Here is a 26,965-nt window from a genome sequence, read left to right on the forward strand (position 1 = left end):
ATATGTGCACTTGAACGTGCCCGTGCTCACACATGCACATATGCCTAGAAACAGGCCCTGTGTGTGTGTGTGTGTGCATGTGAGAGTTTGACAGGATCAACAGCAGGTATCCAGCAGTAGGTCTGCTACAGAAAGGCTGCCAGCTCGCACACACTCACACAGACACATTCCAGCAGACTGCATTGGCCTTGTGAACACAGCCTTTTGCCAGGCTTCTCTCTCTCTGGCTCCAGATGATGGGTGTTTCTGTAAAGCATACTTGATATGAATGCATGTGGATTTTTTTTTTTTGTTGTTGTTGGCTGCATATACATATATATATACATACACATCTTCATAAGCATATAATCATGAGTATTATTAATATATTATTATAAATTATTATTATTATAATTACATAAGTATATATAGGCAATATATTCCTGATTTATTATAATATATATACACTACCAGTCAAAAGTTTTTGAACTGTAAGATTTGTAAAAAAAAAATTAAGAATCCTCTTTTGCTCACCAAGCCTGCATTTATTTGATCCAAAATACAGCAAAAGCAGTAATCACGACACCATTCAAAAGCTTGGAGTCAGTATAAATTTAATTTTTTGGGAAAGAAATTATAGAAATTAATACCTTTATTTAGCAAGGATAATTTAAATTGATCAAAAGTGATGATAAAGACATTTATAATGTTACAAAAGATTTCTATTTCAGATAAATGCTGTTCTTCTGAACTTTCTATTCATCAAGGAAACCTGAAAAAAAGTCTACTCAGCTGTTTTCAGCATGATATTAATAATAATAAATGTTTTTTGAGCAGCAAATCAGAATATTAGAATGATTTCTCAAGGATCATGTGACTGGAGTAATGATGCTAAAAATTCAGCTTTGAAATCACAGGAATAAATTACATTTTAAAATATATTCAAATAGAAAGCAGCTATTTTAAATAGTAAAAATATTTCAAAATTACAAAAGATATTTACAAGATGAAAACAATAATTTTACACAAAAATTAAGACGAGATGAAAACAATAATTTATATTCCAATTGTAGGCAGTTACATTTTGAGGTACAAATCTTCAATTATTCAAATGCAATTTTCAACAGAAAAAAAGTTTTCCATAAAATTCATAGTAATTATTGCATTATTATTTTTACAGTTTATTTTATGGATTTGAGTATAAGAGACATGAAATTATTCTTCTGATTCAATGAGTTGACAATACGCTAGTTGGCAGCTCTGAGTGACACTTCTTTTCAATGAACTAATGAGAAAAAAACAGATAAAATCATCAAATCAAATATGTATTCTTCCTGAATTAGCAAAACTGATAAAGCCATCACTTATGCGCCATGAGGTTTGGGACGCAAGCTTCTGCTTCTAATTAAAAAGACACAATGATTAATTATTGTCATTTTTGCTTTGTAGATACTTTTGCTGCCTGGTTAAGAAACTCTTTGTTTTATAGCCTCTGATCCACAAAATCCCAGAAAAGAACAAACAATAATAGAACAGAAAAAAAATTTACATTGTGTTTCAAGTTAATCAATTAATTAATGGTATACAGAGTCTTGAAATCAAAAACACACGATGCTTGTACATAACAGCCTTCCTACACCAACATTCGTTTCACCATACAGTTTGATATTTTCTCATCTCCCATTCTAAAGAATAAGATACAACTCAATTAAAAAATAATGTACAATATTTAGGTGCCTTAACTGTGAGATCAAGGCAAATGATTTAAATACACGAAGTAGCGCATTTCCCTGAGAGAATGCCAACGTGGATGGCTGTTGATTCTGGTCATTTATGCTGAATGGAATCATAAGGGTGGAGTTGTGTTTTATTCTGTGGTAAGGAGAGATCAACTTGGCAGTATTTAACAGTGGTTTGCTGTGTGTGGCAGTGTAAAGCAGATACTGTAAGAGAAAAAGCAGATCCAGTGTGTTTCTCAAGACTGCAAGACCCCTCTTAAGAAGCTGCTGTGTTAAAGGTCCGAGCAACAGGTTTTCGGCTACCTGCACAAAAGAAAAAACATTGATGATATTATATTATATTTAGAAAAAAAACAAAAAACAAATGTCATTTGCTCTCACCTCTGGGTCCAAAATCTCTCATGTAGCAGTTAGTGCAGTATGGCTTCTCATCGTGCTGCATAGACATGTAAAAACATTAAAAGACATTAAAAGGCAACATATATGGCATATATGACAAAGTAATCATATATATACCTCTGCATGCTGGCCGGCATTTAGCTGTCTTTTACACTTGTGACACTTCAAGCACAACGGGTGATAATCCCGTCCCAATGACCTCTTCTTCTCACCTGCATGAATCAAAGGTCAAAGGTTAAGCAATCAGCCAGGTGTGTTTACTGAAGATGGAGTTAGTTTGGTAAGAGTCAAGGGAGCTGTTAAAAATCATGAGATAAGTGTATGCGGGGGTTTGTTTATGTGAGTTTTGTATGGAAGCCGCAGAATGAAATCAATTGCACTTTTCTTGCAAAACTGACTTCTCAGAATTGTGAGAGGAAAACTCAAAATTGGGAGAAAAAAAGATTTAAAAAAAATTATTCCATGGCAGAAACAGGCTTTCATAGTTGTGTGAATTAGTCAACAACAGTAAAACATGTTTTTACTTACCTAAATAAATTTGGAAATTCGAATCAGTAATATTATACTATTTATATATCATTATAGTGTTTATTAATATTTTGAATACGCTTTTATTTTTATAATTTAAGATTCAAAAGGTGCAAATTTGAGTAATTTCGTTATTTTTATATTTTTTTATAATTCTTTTGCATTTTTATATTTCTATTTTGCTTTTATTGTTATACTGTTTTTACCGTTATACCAACATATACGAACTCAATACTGACTTTTCTGTCTCATCATATTTCAAAGGGTTAGTTCACCCAAAAATGAAAATTCTGTCATTAATTACTCACCCTCATGTCGTTCCAAACCCGTAAGAACTCCGTTCATCTTCGGAACACAAATGAAGATATTTTTGATGAAATCTGAGACAGAGATTTCTCCCTGCACAACTGAAATGTTCCCAGACCCAGAAACGTAGTAAGGAGGGCATCGGTAAAACAGTCCATGTGACATCAGTGGCTCAACTTCAATTTTGCAAAGCTACGAGAATACTTTTTGTGCACAAAGAAAACAAAAATAACATCCTTTATTCAACAATTCTTCAATCCCCAACGTTTAGGGGAAAGCGCGCGCATGTGTCGTGGTAATCTCCAAAATGGCGGAATACAGTAACTCGGGGAGAGTTACTGTATTCCGCCATTTTGGAGATTACCACAACACATGCGCGCTTTCCCCTAAACGTAAACAACGCTGATTCTGGGAACATTTCAGTTGCACTGCTGTCTATGCAGGGTTAGAGAGCTCTCCGATTTCATCAAAAATATCTTAATTTGTGTTCCGAAGATGAACAAAGGTCTTAAGGGTTTGGAACGACATGAGGGTGAGTAATTAATGACAGAATTTTTATTTTGGGGTGAACTATCCCTTTAACTTCACTTGCTCTTTTTTGCATGTTTTTCCTTAAAAATATATATATTTTTTTAAACTGAATTATTCTTGCTCATCCTCTGAAGTGACAAAATGGCAGAATTTAAAGTTGTCCCTCTCTTCGCAAGTATTGTTATAAAATTTATTTGTGGTTCTGTAGATTTGCCTCAGACGTCTATTGAATGTGCAATACTGTAAAGTAAACACATCTTTCTTTCTTTTTTTTAACATATTGAGGGATGGGTCAAAATTATTTTCTGTTGTTAAAAAAACAACAACAGAATAATTATATTCGTTTTAAACGCGCTCTCCTTTAATAAAGAAAACAAGAATCTGAACATAGATTTCACACTTTCCTCAATCTTTCGATTCCACATTTATTTTAAACTGCATTCCTATTCTCAGTTCTATGTAGATATTACCCTTTCATGCGGCCCAGCACGAGCCCTCCTACTGAAACCCTGACCTTAACCATTGGACAGGAAACCTCTAGATTGAACCAGGATCAGACTAAAACTGAACCTCCTACCAACACCTTGGGACAGCTTTTCTCTTTCTGGCAGAACCAACAACTGCCTGCAGTCTAGAGAGCTTTTTTCTTCAGTCCTGATGCTGAAAGCCGACTGGCACCTACAGGGTTTTTCTGGCCAAATTCTCAACTTTCTTCAAGTGTCCATAGGTTTCTGCGTTGCTATCTGCCAATTTAAACAGTCAAGCCTCTCTCGCTCTGGCCTATTCCACTTCCTGTGCTCTTGTGATGTCGTGAGGCGCTGATGGCGGTTAGGAAACTGCAGACTGATTAATGCAGCACAAAGGCATTCACAAACTTGGTTACACAACAACTAGTTTGTTTTACCTAGCGTAAAGGCAGAAACTAAAGCTAATTTGAAGTTAGCATGCTCTGCTACAACACTCTGCTGCTAATATAAGACGTTATCACACAACTAGACATGAGAACACACAACTTGAGCACAATATAATCTGAATACAACTGAAATAGCACAACAGCAAGTCAAAACAATGAGCACTTTTGAGTCAAAACAGAACCTTATCTGAAGTTTTGCAGCTAAACACGAATGCAGCGGCTCAGTGCTTTACATTGATGTTTTTCAGTGTTGATAACTACATTAACACCTCTTTCTACAACACTCTGCAGTTAACACAAGATGTTATCACAGAACTATACATGCAAACACACAACCTGGGTACAACATAATCCAAATGCTACAGAAATACCACAACAGCAAGTCAGAATGGACACTTTCAGGCCAAAACAGAAGCTGATCTGTGTTTTTTGCAGCTAAACACAAAACATGCAGCAGCTCCACGCACTACATTTCTGTTTTTCAGTGTTGATAACTACATAAAACCTCAAAATCATCTTAATCAGTATGTTTTAAGCATTTTAAAGTTGTATCCCTCCGACCCCAGATGCCACTCACCAAAATAAACAGGCTTCCCACATATAGGACAGAAGCTCACCATGGTTGTAGCAGATCTCTAAAAGTTTTTGATGCGTGAGATGTTGAGATGCAGGAAATATGTGAGCCTCTCAACTGTGACAGCCTCAAAGGATGTGGCAAGAGGTGCAGCGACAGGAAGCAAGAAATGATTTCAAAAGAAAATACACTCAGTTCGAACAGTCAGACGACAGAGAGGAGGAAAATGTTGGTCAGAAGTGTGTGTGGGTGCTGTGATAGGATGAGTCTGTCATAGCGGGCTTGGACTGAAGTCAGTCTTGCTGTTTTAAAGACACTTCACACTTCTGCTGTGGTCAGTCGTTGCGGTTTGCAATCAAAGATGATGCTGAGGGCCGTGTGAGGTCATCAGACTTGTCAGAGTCGGTTATGAAATGAAAGCTTGTGGCTTGTTTGCTGGATGCGAGTCAAAGGAACAACAGACAGGGAGACTGAGAGGGACAGAGAGAACGAGAGCGACACAGATGTCAGCCGCTCGGATTTCATAGGTTGTCATGGTCGCCGCTTCTCAACCCCTCGATCTGTCCGCACGCCCTTTTTCATCCTCTTTCTCTCCATCCAAGAGATTAAAAAGCTCCAGTGTGGGAGAACGGGAGTTTAGGAGAAACCCAAAACTGCTGCCGCACAGACAGAGAGAGCGATGACATCACCGAAAGGCGCTTGATTGGATGAGCACAGAAAACTGTGAGAAGGAGAATCATTGAAACCGAGACTGAGAGCGTGTTTTGTGTATGTGCGTGTTGAGATATAAAGGATGAATAAGAGTCTGGCTCGAGCTGCAATGCACTATTGCCCTCAGTTTAGCATGATTTATACACATACACACTACTCCTCCACAATGTGTGAGCTGGAAGGGAAAACACATAGATTTCATTTAAATAGGACGAGCTTTGTTATGGTCTGCGTGTCTGAACAATTCAATGTGGAATTCCCGCATGTGATTTTTTTATACATATAATAGCCTAGTAAATGCTCAGCTGCAACTGAAAATGTATAGATTTTGTAAATTCAGATTCTAATGCTTTTTGTCTATGAATGTAGCCTATGTGTTGCCTTCACTTTGTCACTATTTAAAACAATTATATGTTGCATTGTTGGAGTATTTAAAGGGGTCATAGGATGCTACATGCACTTTTACAAGTTGTTTGAACTGAAATGTGTTTTGGCAGTGTGTGTACACAACCACCCTATAATGATAAAAATCCACCCAGTGTTTTTTTTTTTATCTACTAAAATCTTGCCCTGAGTGACTGTCATCAGACCGCCATTGTTTCCCCGCTGGAGCAGATGTAGACAAGAATGACTCCTAAGCGATTGAGGTGTTCTGTTGTTGGATGTAATAATGAACAGCAGTCGTCATTTACTCCCGACATCTGAGCCGCTGAAGATGCAGTGGATTATGTTAGTTTCTGAAGGGAATGCTCCCCCGATCTAAATGCGTCTATGTTCGTGCGAATCATTTATGATCCAGCCTCATGACCCCTTTAAAAAAGGCAATAAAAGGGCAGCTTTTAGAGGTGCACTCACTACTTTTTTTCCTATCCTATATTTTTTCTCAGTAAAATATTTTTGAAATCATGTGCATTTACATGGGATGAAGATTTCAAGAAGTAGTTTAAAAAAAAGCTGTTTTATTTTACATGGAGCAGTTGTCTCATAGAAGCTGGCATGTTGACGGACACTTTTGTTATACATTCATCATAGCCGAAGCATATTTTATATGTTGTCGGCAACTGAAAATGTCTGCATTTGCATGATGCTGCATCCATTTCAAATAAATGCTGTTCTTTTGAACTTTGTATTCATCAATGAATCCTGGAAAAAAGTATAAGTTTTCACAAAAAATAATAAAAAATTAAATAAAACAAATTAATAAAAATAACACAACTGTTTTCAACATTCATAAAAAATATTTCTTGAACACCAAATCAGCAAATTAATGATTTTTGACGTATAATGTGACACTGAAGACTGAAGTAATGACTGCTGAACATTCAGCTTTATCATCACAGGAATTTTTATTTTTATTTATTTATTTAGTCATTTAGCAGACGATTTTATCCAATAAAAGCAGTCAAAACTAACAAAAGAGCAACAATATATAAGTGCAAATGACAAGTCTCGGTTAGCCTAACGCAGTACACGTAGCAAGGTGTATATACAGTGGGTACGGAAAGTATTCAGACCCCCTTAAATTTTTCACTCTTTGTTATATTGCAGCCATTTGCTAAAATCATTTAAGTTAATTTTTTTTCCTCATTAATGTACACACAGCACCCCATATTGACAGAAAAACACAGAATTGTTGACATTTTTGCAGATTTATTAAAAAAGAAAAACAGAAATATCACATGGTCCTAAGTATTAAGACCCTTTGCTGTGACACTCATATATTTAAATCAGGTGCTGCCCATTTCTTCTGATCATCCTTGAGATGGTTATACACCTTCATTTGAGTCCAGCTGTATTTGATTATACTGATTGGACTTGATTAAGAAAGCCACACACCTGTCTATATAAGACCTTACAGCTCACAGTGCATGTCAGAGCAAATGAGAATCATGAGGTCAAAGGAACTGCCTGAAGAGCTCAGAGACAGAATTGTGGCAAGGCACAGAGCTGGCCAAGGTTACAAAAAAATTTCTGCTGCACTTAAGGTTCCTAAGAGCACAGTGGCCTCCATAACCCTTAAATGGAAGACGTTTGGGACGACCAGAACCCTTCCCAGAGCTGGCCGTCTGGCCAAACTGAGCTATCGGGGGAGAAGAGCCTTGGTGAGAGAGGTAAAGAAGAACCCAAAGATCACTGTGGCTGAGCTCCAGAGATGCAGTCGGGAGATGGGAGAAAGTTGTAGAAAGTCAACCATCACTGCAGCCCTCCACCAGTCGGGGCTTTATGGCAGAGTGGCCCGACGGAAGCCTCTCCTCAGTGCAAGACACATGAAAACCCGCATGGAGTTTGCTAAAAAACACCCGAAGGACTCCAAGATGGTGAGAAATAAGATCCTCTGGTCTGATGAGACCAAGATAGAACTTTTTGGCCTTAATTCTAAGAGGTATGTGTGGAGAAAACCAGGCACTGCTCATCACCTGTCCAATACAGTCCCAACAGTGAAGCATGGTGGTGGCAGCATCATGCTGTGGGGGTGTTTTTCAGCTGCAGGGACAGGACGACTGGTTGCAATCGAGGGAAAGATGAATGCAGCCAAGTACAGGGATATCCTGGACGAAAACCTTCTCCAGAGTGCTCAGGACCTCAGACAGGGCCGAAGGTTTACCTTCCAACAAGACAATGACCCTAAGCACACAGCTAAAATAACGAAGGAATGGCTTCACAACAACTCTGTGACTGTTCTTGAATGGCCCAGCCAGAGCCCTGACTTAAACCCAATTGAGCATCTCTGGAGAGACCTAAAAATGGCTGTCCACCAACGTTTACCATCCAACCTGACAGAACTGGAGAGGATCTGCAAGGAGGAATGGCAGAGGATCCCCAAATCCAGGTGTGAAAAACTTGTTGCATCTTTCCCAAAAAGACTCATGGCTGTATTAGATCAAAAGGATGCTTCTACTAAATACTGAGCAAAGGGTCTGAATACTTAGGACCATATGATATTTCAGTTTTTCTTTTTTAATAAATCTGCAAAAATGTCAACAATTCTGTGTTTTTCTGTCAATATGGGATGCTGTGTGTACATTAATGAGGAAAAAAAATTAACTTAAATGATTTTAGCAAATGGCTGCAATATAACAAAGAGTGAAAAATGTAAGGGGGTCTGAATACTTTCCGTACCCACTGTATATATAATAAAAGGTACGCGATACAGTACGAGACCAAACGCGATTTCAGCACGTCTCCACAGTAAACAAAACAAGCGTTTCCTAGCAACGACAACTGCGCTAAACACTGAGACAAGAAATAAATACACTTACAAGCTTTTAACTTCTGCTGATTGACTGCTTCTCACAAAGAATATTTCTTTACACTGTTTTGCTGGCGCTTGAACACACTTTCCTGTTTATCACAACAAATGGCCAAGCAAAGCGCACAACACTGACAAGGTACGCGATACAGTACGAGACCAAACGCGATTTCAGCACGTCTCCAAAATGGAATAAATTACATTTTAAAATATATTAAAATAAATAGAAAATATTGCACATTGTAATAATATTTCACAATATTACTGTATTTTTGATCAAATAAATGCAGCCTTTAAAAAAAAAAACATTAAAAATAGGTAGTGTAGTTCCACAAGTACCACAGGTACACAGAGGGTTAACTAAAGTGTGTTTCTGTTGGACAGGTGAGTGTCTCTTCTCAGCATTTGGTCCAATGGTTGCTCGACAGTCTTGTGTATACTGAACCAACTTCATTCAGTGAGGGATAAAAACATTTCCCATCAAGCCTAACTGGGAACTTCACCAAACATCAGAGTCAGAGCCCTGTCCACATGAGTGCTTGTTCACACAGACCGCACACACACACACACACACACACACACACACACACACACACACTGCCAAACTACACAGAGAAGAGCAAAACAGGGTTAGAGGAAGGGAGGGCTTCTCTTTCTGTCCTTTTTCATGCTGGTTTGGTTTGGCTCTGACAAACTAGCCTAAATCCTCTTCTTTCTGGCTGAGAAATGGAGGAGAGGGGATAGAATAAGAGTAGGGGAAAGTGGGGTAAGAGTGTCGCCCTCTTAATCATGCAAACTCTGGACAGTTTCTGCCATGTGAATACATATTTAGAAAGTACTTACCACATACAGCTGCCCAGATGCACATGAAAACAGTTGTTTGCACTTCAAAGTATATTTTCTACATGACACATAAGACTAATCTTAGGTCAAAGCAGATTTATTCAGGACTAAAAATATACATTATACATTATATTGGTGAATTGCCAATTAAAAGAGAACATGTAAATTATTTGGCTAAAGATTAGCCATGAATTATTAAAAGAAGCATCCCAAAATGGTAGCTGTGGGACAAAGTGAGTCAGATGCATCTGGGTAAGCAGTGTCAGTGAAATATTATTACAAAATGCTGACTGTGTTACTACACATTCAAATATTCTAAATATTAACCCCCCTTTTTGTATTAGACCTTTGTGAAAATGTGAATAATATAGTATGCAGGAAAACAAGACTTTAGGAGTGTACAGTAGTACAGGGGTTCCCAAATTTTTTATCCCAGGGACCGTCTAGAACTACAATAAATAAATTAAAACTTAAAAAAATTATTCTCTTTTAGTTGATATTGCTTTATTATTATTGAAAGGCCTACTACTTATTAATTTCATTGCATTACTCTTATCTAGCATAACTATACAAATGAGAATAGACATGAATAAAGAATTTTGAGGTGTATAGATAAATAGAGAATATATATTTTTTTGCTTTCTTGCAGAGGAGAGCAGCCTAATAGTTATATTGAAGTAACTGAACTTCTATAATTGATTATAGCCGCTCTAACCAATTCTGTGACTTAATTCAACAAAGAATTTTGATTGATTCAAAAAGCTAACTCCTGAGTCTTTTTGAATGATCCATGAAAAGAATCAACTCAAAGAGTTACTCTACTGGTCGAAAGTTTGGAATATTAAGATTTTTTAATGTTGTCTCTTATATGCTCACCAAGACTGTATTTATTTTACCAAAAAATACAGTAAACAAAATAATATTGTGAAATATTATTACAAAAAAGAACAGTTTTCTATATGAGTGTAATTTTAAAAATGTATTTATTCCTGTGACGGCAAAGCTGAATTTTCAGCATATTAGTATGACTTCTGAAGGACCACGTGAGACTGGATTTTAAATTTTAATATGTTTTCATATTATTTCTAATTTTACTGTATTTTTGTTCAAATAAATGCAGCTTTGGTGAGCATAAGAGACTTCTTTCAAAAATATTTTAAAAAACTGCAAAATCATATTCCAAACTTACTGTTAGCGTGCATCTGACTAGAAGATCATGATTAGTATTTGTAGAGGTTTTGCAGTTATGGGCTTTTGTGTTTAAAACCCAGTGCATACAAGACTGACAAGCATTAATAACCTGTCATAAAGCATGTTTATGTGAACAGTATGTGGCATGTTAAGTTCCAGAGCCGCAGGCCTGAGACAAGCTGCCATGTGTGTGATGTATAATGTTTGTAAGTCTCAGTAGGTTTTGGCATGACATCCATGGGCCAAGAGACTTAAAAGCAGACAGCGATTCTACACCCGACGTACCAGAAACTTGGCAAACACATTCGATCTCTGATGTTAACAGGGAAGATGCAGCACGGGACGACTAGACCAGAATCCCACTATCTCTACTCCAAAAGACATCACAGCGATTCCCAATCAGTAAACTCATCTGTCCCAGCCAACTGGTGAAGTCTAACTATTCAAGGACAGCTTAAGACATCCCAGCTGCTATACCAGAATGCACCATTTTTGAGGAACAACTATAAAACTTACTTTTAGGCTTAGTAGACGTGTTTTTATGTTTACAGGCCCGCAGAGGTGATTAAAAGCAGGTCTTCCACTAATTAATGCTGACTAGCAACACCCAAGTTGACGCATCTTAATCAAAACCGGCTTTCAGCTTACAGTGTGAAAATGTGCTAGTTTATAATTGCATTCAGAAGGGAGGGTGAGTCAGCCAGCAGAACGAAAGACTCTTAAATGTGTTGATTCTTGCCTTTGCATTCTTGGCATTTCTCTTCAACCTTTTTCTGTCTTATAGTTTTTCCTCTCGGTTCTCATGCGAAGCAGCCAATGCCAATTCCCTCAGATTTGGTTTGGCTTAAATGCAAGGAGGCCGGCCGCTCTCCTCCCTTCTCCCTCTCTCATTTCCTGTGTTTTTTTCCTTCTTTCTCTCGCTCATTCTCACCCAGCTCTCTTCCTCTCTCTCGGTCTCGCTCGCTCGCTCTCTTTTTTGAGACTAGTCACACTGGTTTGAGAGGGTTCCAGTAATTCCTTTGTCCTTTAAAGGGGTCATATGATGCTGCTAAAAAGAACATTATTTTGTGTATTTGGTGTAATGAAATGTGTTTATGCGGTTTAAAGTAAAAAAAAACACATTATTTTCCACATACTGTACATTATTGTTTCTCCTCTATGCCCCGCCTTTTTGAAACGCGTCGATTTTTACAAAGCTCATCGGTCTGAAAAAGTGCAAAGCACAGCTTCCTCTGGCTTATGTGCATATACACATTTCACTGCATTACAAAGATCTCTTGATGAATAAACTCTGCCTGGTCAAGGTTAAGGAAATAGAGTGCTGGGAATGGGCACAGTGTAACAATTGAAAACATGAAACTACTGTAAAATATTTATCAAGTGTTAATAAAAGAGCTGTATACTTAAAAGCAAGTTTTTCACCATGTTTAATATTGCATTAGATCAGAATCCGAGCGCATGTTAATTTTTAATTTGAGCGTATCAGCATTTTAAATCATCAGCCCTGCCTGAATTTTAATTATCCCTGAATATTAGTGAGGAAACGTACGCTATGCCCCCCCACCCTCGCCATCTCACCCTTTGTTTCTCCTCTCTCCTCATACAGCTGGTGTATGCTGGGTGCCCCTCCCCCACCATTTGAACAAACCAATAAGAGGGCCTATTGGCCGAGCCCCCCCCCATCCCCTTACACACACTCTCACACACCTCCCTACCCCCATCCTCTCTCTCCCCATCCCCCTATCCCTCTCTCTATCACTCCCCCATATTTCCTTTCAAAGCAGCCCCTCTTGCTGCCATCTCTCGCCCAATCTTTAAATTATCACTACAGAACACACCTACTATAAGTGTATTATCTTTTCTATGTGTGTTTCAACGTAACTGGGAAAGATCTTACTCTTTACAAATAAAGAGGTAATAGGACAGGCATAAAATGCTTTCTGGGAAGCATATGACTCACATGTGAGCCTGTTTTTCAAAGAAAGTGAGATAAAAAACAGTGTGTCAAGGTGGGATTTGGAAATGGGACTCACACCCCCACATACACGCTCATCATCTCAGCTCCTATGTGACTCATTGAAGACTTCTTGAAGAAAAATGCATGAAAAAAGGTTAAAAAGCAGCCCCCTTTTAAGGACATACTAGTACTACTACACTTTGACATACATTTGATCCTCAAAACTAAATTACATCAATCCAAGACTAAGAGAAGTTAATCTAGAATCGTGTTTTTTAAAAGTAAACAACAGACTTTTGTCAATTTCTTAAAATCCTTGTTTTATCTTGGTCGACTTACATGTCCACACTATTGCTACTGGCCAACAAGAGGCGTGATCAGGTTTAAATGTCCAACAAGCCCTAGAGAATGGCCCGTGTTAACAACTACAGGCGAAGCAAATCAAACGTTTACATAAATCGAAAAAGTGCAGGGGATATTTAAGTGAATGGAGGCAGTTTACACGAGTTGTCAAGATAAATTGAAGAAGCATCTAACATTTGTAAATTATTCACGCGTTTCCCCTTCAGCTTTTATTTTAAATTTATGCCATTAAAGATGGATAAAGTGAAATGGAAATGCAAACAATGAGGAAAAAACACATAACAAACAAAATACACAAGATAAACAGTTAAGGACATAAATAAAAATAAAAAATAATGTTGCCTACAGTTGGACAAGAAGAGTAAAGAAGAAAACCAACTAAGTGAAAGTGCTAAAGAAAAGTTTTCAGTCTAAAATTTTATAGGCTAAATCTGGAGATGGTAATTATTTGATTTGCAGCATTCCTCTTTAAATCATTAATCAAGCAGTAATAAGTAGGCTAAATTTAAATACAATAGAAATACAGGGGTAAAATAACTGTCACTATTATTTGCTGTTTGAATGAAAATGTTTCTTATCTTATAGCGGGAAATGTTGTAACAACAGCACTGTTTGTACATTAATTACACTGTTTAGGGATAAGTAGCCATAGTAAATAATATTTCTAAAATACTCTCTTAACAACTTTTATTTGTAGAATAAACCTACATAGGAATACATTTACAAGTTTGAGACACCAAATTGCAAAAATGCTACAGACATTGAAACCGTTAGCCACAATGATCTAGCCACAATGATCGATCTGTCCACACACACACACACACACAGACATCTTAAGTTGCTATGTAAGTTAAAAATTGTGTAGAAATGGCAATGGCTTACCAGTGGATGTTTTCATTGTTTTTCCGAAGGATTTCATTTATTAGATAGGGGCGTTTGTCTCTCATTTCAGTTGAACTGTGAAGTGGGCCTCATATATGTATAATTTGAGATTGAGAGCCTTAGGCGCAACTCATTTTCTTCTTCATTATTCGGGTGCGTGGACGCCTGACAGTGGCTCTAGTCTGTGCTCGGCTGCTCTGGCCTGCTGTGCTGGAGCTGTGAAATCGCGCTGATGGTCTGTCACATTATTTCTTACTGACGCCGTCTGAGCGTAGGAGCACCACGCCAAAAGATCAGCTCAAAAACACTTCATAACACACAGCTCCGGGTGAGTTCCGCTTTTTATTTCATATTTAATATGTACACGCGTTTCTTTGAGTGGGAGGAGTGGGGAAAAGAGCTTTTTTCGCCGGTTTTCCACTGAAGTAAATATAATTAGTGACTTTAGAACGCTTCAGCTCTCACTGTTCGCCACAAAACACAGTTTATAAATATAAATGTTTGTCATAACCCAGGCAGATTCATTAGCGATGAGCGGCCTGTTCAGGACATGTGGCCCTGGGGTTTTAAATTACGACCAGGGCTTTATTTGTGGTAGTTTTGTAAGACTAAAGGCAGATTGTGGACTAAAGCCAGCGCGACATTCACTGCTAACACAAGCTAATACATCTCCATGGTTTCACTCTAAATGTGATTTAAATCCGTTAAACTCTGTCCGGAAAAGTAAGGCGTGTTTTTACAGAGCATATCTCTGCGTTAGGTGTGTTAGAAGAGCGGTAGACAGACAATATGGGAGGTATTTGTGTGTTTTTGTGTAGCTGGGAGCTAACGCTAGCGGTTCACGGAAGTGTGTGATAACCAGCTGCTTTCTCCTATTTCTATACTTTATTTATTAACTGTATTAATCATAAACACAACGCACGTGCGTGCTGTGTTGTGTAGCGCATCGCAGCTAGTTTTGTGTTGTTTTTATTTCTTCTTTGATGTGACTTGCCTTGGGTTCGGAAGTTTGGCGTTTAAAACGTTTTTTTTTAATGCTTTACATATCACAGAAGGCACAACTAAGGTTTTTATTGATAATTTAAAAATAGTTTTGTATGTAGCAAGTAGGACGCGCCTAGAACGAATGAAGTTACTAAAACAAAAAGGGAATTTAAACCTCATCAGCTCGTCTATAGACAAGTTTTAATCCCCAGTTATTGCATCGTCCCACCTTACTATAAATAGTGATTTAAAAAAAAAAAGACTAGTACATGTAACTTTTATTTTTTATTTTTAAAGTTAAAAAAGCGAATTAACTAATTCCGTTTACATTTTATTTATAAAGTTTTTTTTTAATCAGTAGTATATATAGAATTATAGTATATAGAAACAAAAATTTACAAATGCTCTCCAGTGATGCTTGTAACATTGTCACTATTTTGTACACTGAAGTTCTGTGAGCCACAACTGTCAGATTTGAATTTAAATGTAACAATTTTCACATTTAATGAGTTTTTGGTTTTTTTGGTTCAAATATTTTAGCAACTCTCTGGTGTTTAAGAGTGTTTTAAGGTCTTTTTAGTTTTATAAATTTTATAAATACTCGAGCTGTGTATTTCAATGGTGCCTATTGCTTGTAAGCATTTTAATGACCGAGCTGTGTTTTTTAAACAGTGTTTTTAATCTGTAAGTGTTTTCTGGCGTGGAATTGGAGAGGAGGAAGCGAGAGAAGGGGAATCATATAAGCCGAAAGGAAATGCCAATCGCCACTACTGGTCATTCAGCGTCTCGAGAGCCCCGCGTCTGTTCCCCGGACCCCGTCCCCAAGCGTGCTGATTTATGCGAGGACACAGGGGCCCAACCAACGGAATACGGGGGTTTGGAGGGGGGCCACAGCCTGGGCAGCACTAGACTCTCTGGAGCGCTTGAGAGCTCCTCTGCGGTGTCTCATTCACCTCCCACTTCCCCTTTCCACCACCACCACCACCATCATCACCCACATCCAGTGATTATGGAGCCCCCCAGGACTCGATCACGCTCGCGGTCTGGATTTTACCACGGTGGATTATCTAACTCGAACGGTAATGCTGGGAGTGGTGGCGGTGCGCTAAGTCCAGCTGGAGGACTAAGCCATCACCACCACCAACAGCAGCTCGGAGCTACTCATGGACACATGGAACACCTGCGCCCTCCCGGGAACATGCTTTCCCCAGGTGCCCACAGACACACAGGACCTGGAATGCACAGAAGCTCCGGAGCAGGTAAGACAGCCTTAAACCACCAGTCTAATTTTGGGTTATGGGTCTCATTTCAACTTGGAGGTGTAAAAAAGACAATATTTTTCTTACAAGAAAAACAAGAATTTTCTTACTGTTGAGATTTCATGTTGTCCCATATTTGGCTGGAACATGGTCTTTGGCCTAAGTATAGTTGTGTTTTGACAACATCTGACAAGATAGGGGGTGAAGACCGCTACTGGCTCTTCCCCATATATTTATTGACATTTGCTGCATTTATTGTTATTTAGAACAGTGTTGGACTGATTGAACACTGTATTTGTGGAGTATTCAATCAGAATATAGTCACAAATATCAGCCATCTCATTATTATTATTATTATTATTATTATTATTATTATTATTATTATTATTATTATTATTATTATTATTATTATTATTATTATTATTATTATTATTATTATTATTATTATTATTATTATTATTATTATATTAGGTAAATAGATAAAGAAATAACTATTTTATAACTTTATTTTTATTTTAAATTTATGCCATTAAAGATGGATAAAGTGAAATGGAAATGCAAACAATGAGGAAAAAACACATAACAAACAAAATACACAAGATAAACAGTTAAGGACATAAATAAAAATAAAAAATAATGTTGCCTACAGTTGGACAAGAAGAGTAAAGAAGAAAACCAACTAAGTGAAAGTGCTAAAGAAAAGTTTTCAGTCTAAAATTTTATAGGCTAAATCTGGAGATGGTAATTATTTGATTTGCAGCATTCCTCTTTAAATCATTAATCAAGCAGTAATAAGTAGGCTAAATTTAAATACAATAGAAATACAGGGGTAAAATAACTGTCACTATTATTTGCTGTTTGAATGAAAATGTTTCTTATCTTATAGCGGGAAATGTTGTAACAACAGCACTGTTTGTACATTAATTACACTGTTTAGGGATAAGTAGCCATAGTAAATAATATTTCTAAAATACTCTCTTAACAACTTTTATTTGTAGAATAAACCTACATAGGAATACATTTACAAGTTTGAGACACCAAATTGCAAAAATGCTACAGACATTGAAACCGTTAGCCACAATGATCTAGCCACAATGATCGATCTGTCCACACACACACACACACACAGACATCTTAAGTTGCTATGTAAGTTAAAAATTGTGTAGAAATGGCAATGGCTTACCAGTGGATGTTTTCATTGTTTTTCCGAAGGATTTCATTTATTAGATAGGGGCGTTTGTCTCTCATTTCAGTTGAACTGTGAAGTGGGCCTCATATATGTATAATTTGAGATTGAGAGCCTTAGGCGCAACTCATTTTCTTCTTCATTATTCGGGTGCGTGGACGCCTGACAGTGGCTCTAGTCTGTGCTCGGCTGCTCTGGCCTGCTGTGCTGGAGCTGTGAAATCGCGCTGATGGTCTGTCACATTATTTCTTACTGACGCCGTCTGAGCGTAGGAGCACCACGCCAAAAGATCAGCTCAAAAACACTTCATAACACACAGCTCCGGGTGAGTTCCGCTTTTTATTTCATATTTAATATGTACACGCGTTTCTTTGAGTGGGAGGAGTGGGGAAAAGAGCTTTTTTCGCCGGTTTTCCACTGAAGTAAATATAATTAGTGACTTTAGAACGCTTCAGCTCTCACTGTTCGCCACAAAACACAGTTTATAAATATAAATGTTTGTCATAACCCAGGCAGATTCATTAGCGATGAGCGGCCTGTTCAGGACATGTGGCCCTGGGGTTTTAAATTACGACCAGGGCTTTATTTGTGGTAGTTTTGTAAGACTAAAGGCAGATTGTGGACTAAAGCCAGCGCGACATTCACTGCTAACACAAGCTAATACATCTCCATGGTTTCACTCTAAATGTGATTTAAATCCGTTAAACTCTGTCCGGAAAAGTAAGGCGTGTTTTTACAGAGCATATCTCTGTGTTAGAAGAGCGGTAGACAGACAATATGGGAGGTATTTGTGTGTTTTTGTGTAGCTGGGAGCTAACGCTAGCGGTTCACGGAAGTGTGTGATAACCAGCTGCTTTCTCCTATTTCTATACTTTATTTATTAACTGTATTAATCATAAACACAACGCACGTGCGTGCTGTGTTGTGTAGCGCATCGCAGCTAGTTTTGTGTTGTTTTTATTTCTTCTTTGATGTGACTTGCCTTGGGTTCGGAAGTTTGGCGTTTAAAACGTTTTTTTTTAATGCTTTACATATCACAGAAGGCACAACTAAGGTTTTTATTGATAATTTAAAAATAGTTTTGTATGTAGCAAGTAGGACGCGCCTAGAACGAATGAAGTTACTAAAACAAAAAGGGAATTTAAACCTCATCAGCTCGTCTATAGACAAGTTTTAATCCCCAGTTATTGCATCGTCCCACCTTACTATAAATAGTGATTAAAAAAAAAAAAGACTAGTACATGTAAGTTTTATTTTTTATTTTTAAAGTTAAAAAAGCGAATTAACTAATTCCGTTTACATTTTATTTATAAAGTTTTTTTTTAATCAGTAGTATATATAGAATTATAGTATATAGAAACAAAAATTTACAAATGCTCTCCAGTGATGCTTGTAACATTGTCACTATTTTGTACACTGAAGTTCTGTGAGCCACAACTGTCAGATTTGAATTTAAATGTAACAATTTTCACATTTAATGAGTTTTTGGTTCTAAACGCTTAAATATTTTAGCAACTCTCTGGTGTTTAAGAGTGTTTTAAGGTCTTTTTAGTTTTATAAATATTTTAATAACTCGAGCTGTGTATTTCAATGGTGCCTATTGCTTGTAAGCATTTTAATGACCGAGCTGTGTTTTTTAAACAGTGTTTTTAATCTGTAAGTGTTTTCTGGCGTGGAATTGGAGAGGAGGAAGCGAGAGAAGGGGAATCATATAAGCCGAAAGGAAATGCCAATCGCCACTACTGGTCATTCAGCGTCTCGAGAGCCCCGCGTCTGTTCCCCGGACCCCGTCCCCAAGCGTGCTGATTTATGCGAGGACACAGGGGCCCAACCAACGGAATACGGGGGTTTGGAGGGGGGCCACAGCCTGGGCAGCACTAGACTCTCTGGAGCGCTTGAGAGCTCCTCTGCGGTGTCTCATTCACCTCCCACTTCCCCTTTCCACCACCACCACCACCATCATCACCCACATCCAGTGATTATGGAGCCCCCCAGGACTCGATCACGCTCGCGGTCTGGATTTTACCACGGTGGATTATCTAACTCGAACGGTAATGCTGGGAGTGGTGGCGGTGCGCTAAGTCCAGCTGGAGGACTAAGCCATCACCACCACCAACAGCAGCTCGGAGCTACTCATGGACACATGGAACACCTGCGCCCTCCCGGGAACATGCTTTCCCCAGGTGCCCACAGACACACAGGACCTGGAATGCACAGAAGCTCCGGAGCAGGTAAGACAGCCTTAAACCACCAGTCTAATTTTGGGTTATGGGTCTCATTTCAACTTGGAGGTGTAAAAAAGACAATATTTTTCTTACAAGAAAAACAAGAATTTTCTTACTGTTGAGATTTCATGTTGTCCCATATTTGGCTGGAACATGGTCTTTGGCCTAAGTATAGTTGTGTTTTGACAACATCTGACAAGATAGGGGGTGAAGACCGCTACTGGCTCTTCCCCATATATTTATTGACATTTGCTGCATTTATTGTTATTTAGAACAGTGTTGGACTGATTGAACACTGTATTTGTGGAGTATTCAATCAGAATATAGTCACAAATATCAGCCATCTCATTATTATTATTATTATTATTATTATTATTATTATAAACTTTACTTATTAGTTATTTACTTGTTTGTTTGCAAGTCAGTATTTGAATCCGAAATGGATATCATTTACATTTAAATAACGTAATGAAGTGAGGTTGAGCATCTCAGACTGAAAGTAAAGGTTGAAAGTTATGCACAGGCTTCATGTGAGCTCTGATTTCTTCATAAATGGACTTAAAGCTTTGTCAGCAGGTATGCAAGTAACCCGACAGACTTTGTGCCGTCAAGGGTCATGATATGGCATTTCTCCTGAAAACAGTTTTATTTCTTCATTAATGTTGATTAAGCTCTAATGAGCACCACACCAAGCATTCTTATTGACTCTTAAGATAAGCTTTTCTGCGGTCTGCTCCGTCTTGTCGTTTCTGCACAGCTTTCAAAGTAAACTCAACCATGGATGAGTTTGACACATGCACAGCACCTATTGGACTCGTTCTGTCTCATCAATCACCTCGCGGATGCGCATTTGTAAGCGGGTGAAAATTATGTTGTGCAGAGTACCATTGTGGAACAAGGGTGACTGAAGTATGCATTGGGCTTAAGCAGCAGATTTGACAAGATGCTGTTTCGTACGTAATGTATACGTGCAACCAGACAGACATGCATTCATTCAATTACACAAGCTGTGACTATTCTCCCCTGTTTTGGATGCTTAATGTTGTTATTCGCTGGTCCAAAATAGCACAGTGCTTACCCCCACAGTATGGGACAATTGTTCCCACCAACTTTAGGGTTTAAGTTAATAATTGACCCGATCGCACCGTCTGTCTAACGGCATCACAGCACTTTACGATTTCAGTATAGCCGAATGGAAATTCCAAAATATTAAGTGTTCAAGCCTCTGGCATCCTTATTTCCTGCCACATGATGGGCTTAATCAGCCACAGCACTTCCTTTTAGCCATAGACAACAAGGTGGCGGGACCAAATGCACATGCGCCCATGTGTTCACACACCTAGAGTTAATGTAGCCACTGCTCGTATATATTGTTACAAGACAGGAGCGGGGCTTTGATTTACATAACACATGTGAAATTGAAGGAAAAAAATGAGTGCAAGACCTGTATGATTATGCATGAATGTGTGAAGGGGGTGGATTGTAATATCTCAGGTGTTGTATTTTAAGCTCAGGTGTGTTTGCCTACTGGCAGTTGCTTTTTGTGGCCGAGCTGCGCAACACACACACTTTACTAAAAAGCCCAGACTGGAAATACCTGTCTGATGGAGTGAGCGTCAAGCAACCTGCTTTGCCTGCCTGCTGCCACCACTGCACCAAGTAGACTAGTGTGTGTGTGTGAGTATGAGAGAGAGAGCTTTGTTGGGGCCATTTGTCATTAAGCAAGTCTTTGCTCTCTTCCTGTCCTATTATTTGTCCTGATATGCGAGTGCATCTAGGTGTGAGCAAGTGATATTGACTGGATGGATAATCAGAGGTACTTTACCTGAGAGTGTATATGTGATATTGACTAGTGGGATATACAGTAGCTGTGTATGTATGTGATATTGACTGAGATCAGATAGGCCGCTTTGATAATGAGAGAAGCTCGGCACACTGAAATCCCCTGAGTTCAACACCATCTGCTCTCAATACAGAAGCGCTCTCTCTCTTTGCCTCTCCCGCTCTCATTCCTCATCCCTTTATCTCTTTTGTCCACCCGATCTCCCTTTCATTTTCTCACACTGACTTTCCCTGTCCATTTACCCTCCTGCATATTTCATCCTCTCATCGAACTCATATTTGCCTGTAAATGCACATGTATGCATAGAGGGAGGAACCGTGTTAGACCCCCTGAGGCTTATTCTGCTAAAGGTGTTCGGTATTATTCTCAGCGCTGAGAGGAGAGGGAGAAAAAGGGCTATCAGGTCCCATAAAATCAATAGAGAAACGGATTTCTGGTGGGCTTGTGTGCATGCAGCCCCTCCGTCTGTGAGTGTCTGTGTCTGAGCATGCACTCGTGTGTGTACATGTGGACAGTTCAAGATCATTTGAAGGGTGTAGAATCCCCCCTGGGGCTGGTCCAGACCAAGCTCAGTTCTGCTGACTCTTAACAGAAATGTGGAGAGAGTATGTTAGAGGTGACCAAATGGATTAAAGATTTAAAACTTCCGATCGAAATTTAATGTGTCCTATTTTCTAATGATGAAGAGCAGGCACACACAATTTGGTTTTTCACAGTATTGGAGAGTGTCTGTCATACATAAAATTCCGTCAGAGCTCTCAACCCCATGCATTTATGAAATATTTTGGTTAATTTAAATAGGATGTCACCTTAAAAATAAAGACCTAAAAGGGGATTTTTGCAGCAATGCCATAAAAAGAACCACTTTTGGGTTCCCAAAAGAGCCTTTCAGTGCATAGTTCCTAAAAGAACCACTTTTTTAAAGTCTAAATAATGCCACTTTATTTCTGTGGATGTAGGGCTGCACGATTAATCGAATGCGATTGTATATTGCCGTAGTCGTGTGTTTATTAGTCACGTTAATTCAATGAAAGCAGTTGAATCTTCTGTTTATTCAGCTGCAGCGATAGGCATTTTCTGGGTTTCTTCTGCGAGGCGTATTTGGAGTTTCAGCGCGAGAGCGCCCTCTGGCCTTTGGATGGAGATTTACTGCTGATGCACGATTCCATTTCGATTTATCGTGCAGCCCTACTATCAGCTGTGTTTAACATTGTGTTATTACGTTGAAATCCATAGCACCGTGTTCTTCAGATTTTCTGTTAAAATCAGCAGAGAAATTTTGAAAGTCCTCAAATTTTGGTCTGAGCTTAAAGGTACAATAGGAGATCTTGGAAAATGCTAACTTTAGCCTGATAGCACTGAAAGCGAATGTCCCACCCTTCCTGCAATCGCCGTCCAAAGCCACGCCCCCTGAACGCATAAGAGTGTGAGAAGACAACCAATATGGATGTTTGTATGTCAGTTGTGTAGTTTCTTATTTTTGATCGAAGAGTTTTTATTTGAACCTTTTTAATGATTTGGTTAAATTGTTTCTCAAACTGATTCTATAAATGACACAAACAGGAGGAAGAACCTGAAAAGTGTGATGTGAGTCATAACACAGCATTTGACTCAATCTTTTTAAGCAGGTGAGAAAATTAATCTTGGCAAAAAACAATGTGTATTAGGGCGTTTTCAGTTCTGTAGTTTGTTTGCTTTAAAACAGGGACTAACTCACTGTGTGCTGGCTCACATGTTTTATCTTATAGTCCATCAACTTATTAACATGCTTATCACTTATCAACACATTTTAACCTCAAGGTGATCTGTCTTTTTCTTGAATGCGAATTTGAGTGCTATTAGTTCATGTAAGCATGAACACTGCAAACTAAAGAGAAAATTCACCAGCTTCTGAATCAAATGCTCCAAACAAACTAGGCTAGGTGTGAAAATACTCGTGAGGTGAGCCTCTGCATTATGCCAATTGCTACAAAAACATCTTTGCTTGTAGGTGGCAGTCTTTCAAGTGATGATTCAAATGAATCAAATTATTTCAAATTAACGCAGTTTGTTACAATAAATCAGATTTTCAATGTGTAGAGCAGGGTTCCTCAAATCTTGCCCTGGAGGGCCAATGCGCTGCAGAGTTTAGCTCCAACCCTAATCAAACTCACCTACCTGTGATTTTAAGACATTGATTAGCATGCTCAGGTGTGTTTGATTAGGGTTTGAGCTAAACTGTGCAGGAAAGTGGATCCTGTGGGCCAGATTTGAGGATCCCTGGTGTAGAGGGTGTGAGTGGATTGCAAGTTTATTTATGTTAGGTTTTTATTTTAGTTCTTGTCATTTGTTTTCATTTAATTGCTATCCTGTAGTGGCTGTGGTGCATCTCAACTATTGATGTTTGTATTGGCCGTGAGAATCTGCCAGTAGGGCTGTAAAGCTGGAGAGAGTGTCACAGTGTTTTAGAGCTAGCCATAATCTTAGTGTCTCAACTCCTGCTAATTTAAAGGACACGATTGAAATGGTCGAGCCTTGTTTATCCGGCTTCATGACTCTCGTTTAAGGATGGGCAAGCTTGTATTATGAGGGCCCAGCTGGTCCCCAGAGCTAGCGTGGGCTGTTTTGTGAGTCCATTCCCAGGTTTAGTCTGGCAGTCCGAACAACAGCATATATTTTAGCGCACTCAGCTCTATGAGACACTTGGGCCCAAATCAGAACGTTGCAGAACTCCACTTAACATGAAGACAACTGTTGCTGCGTGCTCAAAATCAAGCCAGTGACCCTGAAGGACTCTTCAGTTTTCACCTTGAGTAGGTCGGTGTCTCATGCGCACACACATACGCACAGCGGGCTGTTCAGCAGGCAAGGTGCAGCGCGGGAGATGAGCGCTGGGCTTTGTAGTGTCAGTAAGCTGTTTTAATTGGACTGCGCTCCTGATCATTATTTAAACCAGTAGCGCTGTTTGAGCATTAGCACAAACCCTCATCCCTAGCTCTCAATAAACCATTCAGAAAGCACGGCCGTTTCCTTTCAGCCCAGGAACAGAGGAACAGGGACGAGTGTTAAAAGGAAAGGCTGGAGGTTTTCTCCTCTACTGCACTGACCTGGCACCATCTTCAGAGAGAAGTGAGAGCAGACAAAAAAAAGCAGAACAGACGCTCAGAAGTGCTTACAGGTGCCAGGTGTGTTGAAAGAGAAAAGGATGAAGGTGGAGAAAGGGAGAGGATGGGTTTGCGGTTGAAATAAATCACATGATTGATTATTATAAACCTTTTTTAGACTTTAAATTATGATATTAGCCTTTATATGGTGCTGTGTGTGAATCTATATCCACACACACAATGTCCTCACCACAGCAGTAAGAAGCATGTTTTATCACTCCTATGAAATATGGGTGTGAATTCAGCTGGAATTTGGCTGGATTTGTGCCGTGTAGACAGCCAGCTGTCAGAAAGCCAAGCGTTTTGTATGCGAGTAAGTGTGTGAGAGCATTCACTTATTTTCCTGCAGTCTAAACTCAACTAGACTCTATAAAACTGGTCCTAAATGCTGATTGGTCAATGCAGGATTCCAGTTGCATGAAAATTCATTAGTGTCTGCTATGACACAGAATACGTGTTTGTTGCTGAGTTGACATGTCAAGGACTGTATCATTTTGCAGAAATATGGCACTAATTGAATTTGCAAAATGCATATTAAGGAATATTTGTGTGCTTTTTATTTTTTGTGGTAACCATTTTGTAGAAAACGATAAGCTGCAATAAACAATTTTGTTGGTAATATTACAAGAAAATGCAGTGTGCAGCATGTATGCAAATAATCCAAGAAAGTTGTCCTGGTTAAACTTCATGACATTTTTATTTGTACTTATTGCGCACATATTTCACGATGTTGGGCAATATGGTTAAGATTTGGTCTGTTACAGTTTGATGCAAAGTCATTCAAAAGCATAGTCAATAGAATAAACATTTCTTTGAAATATTTTTGAAAAGTTTTTTTTAGTTTATTTTTGAAAAACTTTTTTTTAACATTTCTAGTTGATCAGAAATACAGTGAACATAATAATATTGTGAAATAGTATTACAATAAATTTTTTATATATTTTAAAATGTAATTTATTCCTGTATCGTCAAAGCAGCTCAGTCTTCGTGTCACATGATCCTTCAGAAATCATTCTAATATGCTGATTTGGTGTTCATGAAATATTTATCAATGTTGAAAACAGCTGTGCTACTTAATATTTTTGTTGAAACAGTTTTCAGAATTCTTTTAATAGAAAGTCCAAAAGAACATCGGAACAAATAAAATCTTTTGCTGTCACTTTTGATCAATTTGATGGATACTTGCTGGAAGTCCAAAAGAACATCGGAACAAATAAAATCTTTTGCCGTCACTTTTGATCAATTTGATGGATACTTGCTGGATAAAAATATTAATTTCTTAAAAAAAAAAAAAAAAAAGCACTGACTGACCCCAAACTTTTAAACAGTAGTGTATAGCTAATAGGACTAAAGGGATGCTTTCTTGTCAAAAGACAAAAACTATGGCACAAACTGTAAAAATGAAAAATGTTCATAGCTGTCACTTCGCTGCCAACAATGCCCTTCAGCAGTGACTATATTAATAATATAGCACAGTCTCTTGCTTGAATGAATACTACTGCTGCTGTCCATTCATGCAATCAGTAGTGTCTCAGGTGTCTCAATGGTGTCTCAACCACAGATGGACATGGAGTTGTGTTTTCCTGATCAGATGCATAGAGAGATGGTTATGAGTAAGATGAATGACTGACTCGATCTTATCCATGTATGTGGCGGTCAGGGCCGTAACGCTCTCATACACACATGTCTGAAAAACTTACTCTCACACTCCATTTTCATAACAAAAGAGTCTGTTTGTTTTGGCTGCTTTTGTCTGTCTCCAGGCAACCTCTCCAACAGTTCCGTTTTTAGGGCTCTACTCGCCACTTTGTATCTGGACGTGAGTATCAACCGGTAGGCCTGTGTTAACTGAACAGTCAGCAAACCTATAGTCAGTTATGCTAGAGATGAGAATCAGAAGGTATTCAGTAATTCTGGTTTCAACTTCACGTATACCTATTCTTTTAGCAATTCTTTTAATCAAATCGTTTGTGGATAAGAACAGTATTTCCCTAGTTCTTTTGACTCTTTAAAGGGGTCATATGATGCGATTTCAAGTTTTCCTTTCTCTTTGGAGTGTTACAAGCTGATTGTGCATAGATAAGATCCCTGAAGTTGCAAAGACTAAAGTCTCAAAACCAAAGAGATATTCTTTATCAAAGTTAAGACTCTGCCACGCC

At 38.4% G+C, this 26,965-nt stretch overlaps 2 protein-coding genes across 6 annotated transcripts in view; one reads left to right on the forward strand and one right to left on the reverse strand.

Annotated features, from left to right (window-relative positions):
* Positions 1–1,039: 1,039 nt before the first annotated feature.
* LOC107754142 (cysteine-rich protein 2-like) lies at positions 1,040–14,288 on the reverse strand. 2 transcript variants are annotated; one of them, XM_016570472.1, is made up of 4 exons: positions 14,167–14,288; positions 2,235–2,329; positions 2,100–2,154; positions 1,040–2,021 (listed from the first exon to the last, which is right to left on the reverse strand). In XM_016570472.1, the coding sequence occupies exons 1-4, from the start codon at positions 14,201–14,203 to the stop codon at positions 1,975–1,977; spliced, it is 234 nt and encodes a 77-aa protein (XP_016425958.1). In that variant the 5' UTR covers positions 14,204–14,288; the 3' UTR covers positions 1,040–1,974. The 2 variants fall into 2 exon arrangements, with proteins under 2 accessions (XP_016425958.1, XP_016425957.1); XM_016570471.1 differs by lacking the exon at positions 14,167–14,288 and adding an exon at positions 4,973–5,074.
* A 134-nt stretch (positions 14,289–14,422) lies between these two features.
* The window catches only part of LOC107754141 (E3 ubiquitin-protein ligase RNF38-like), a 39,081-nt gene continuing 26,538 nt past the window's right edge, over positions 14,423–26,965 (forward strand). The window contains exons 1-2 of one of the 4 annotated variants that reach the window (XM_016570470.1): positions 14,423–14,494; positions 15,840–16,409. In XM_016570470.1, coding sequence (XP_016425956.1) covers positions 15,905–16,409 — 505 coding nt within the window. In that variant the 5' untranslated portion in view covers positions 14,423–14,494; positions 15,840–15,904. Of the gene's footprint in view, positions 14,495–15,822; positions 16,410–17,651; positions 17,921–19,239; positions 19,827–26,965 lie in introns of those variants that run through there. The other 3 variants (XM_016570467.1, XM_016570466.1, XM_016570469.1) reach the window with 3 other exon arrangements.

This window comes from Sinocyclocheilus rhinocerous, unplaced genomic scaffold, assembly GCF_001515625.1.
Source record: "Sinocyclocheilus rhinocerous isolate Xijiao unplaced genomic scaffold, SAMN03320098_v1.1 scaffold681, whole genome shotgun sequence".
Classification (NCBI taxonomy): domain Eukaryota; kingdom Metazoa; phylum Chordata; class Actinopteri; order Cypriniformes; family Cyprinidae; genus Sinocyclocheilus; species Sinocyclocheilus rhinocerous.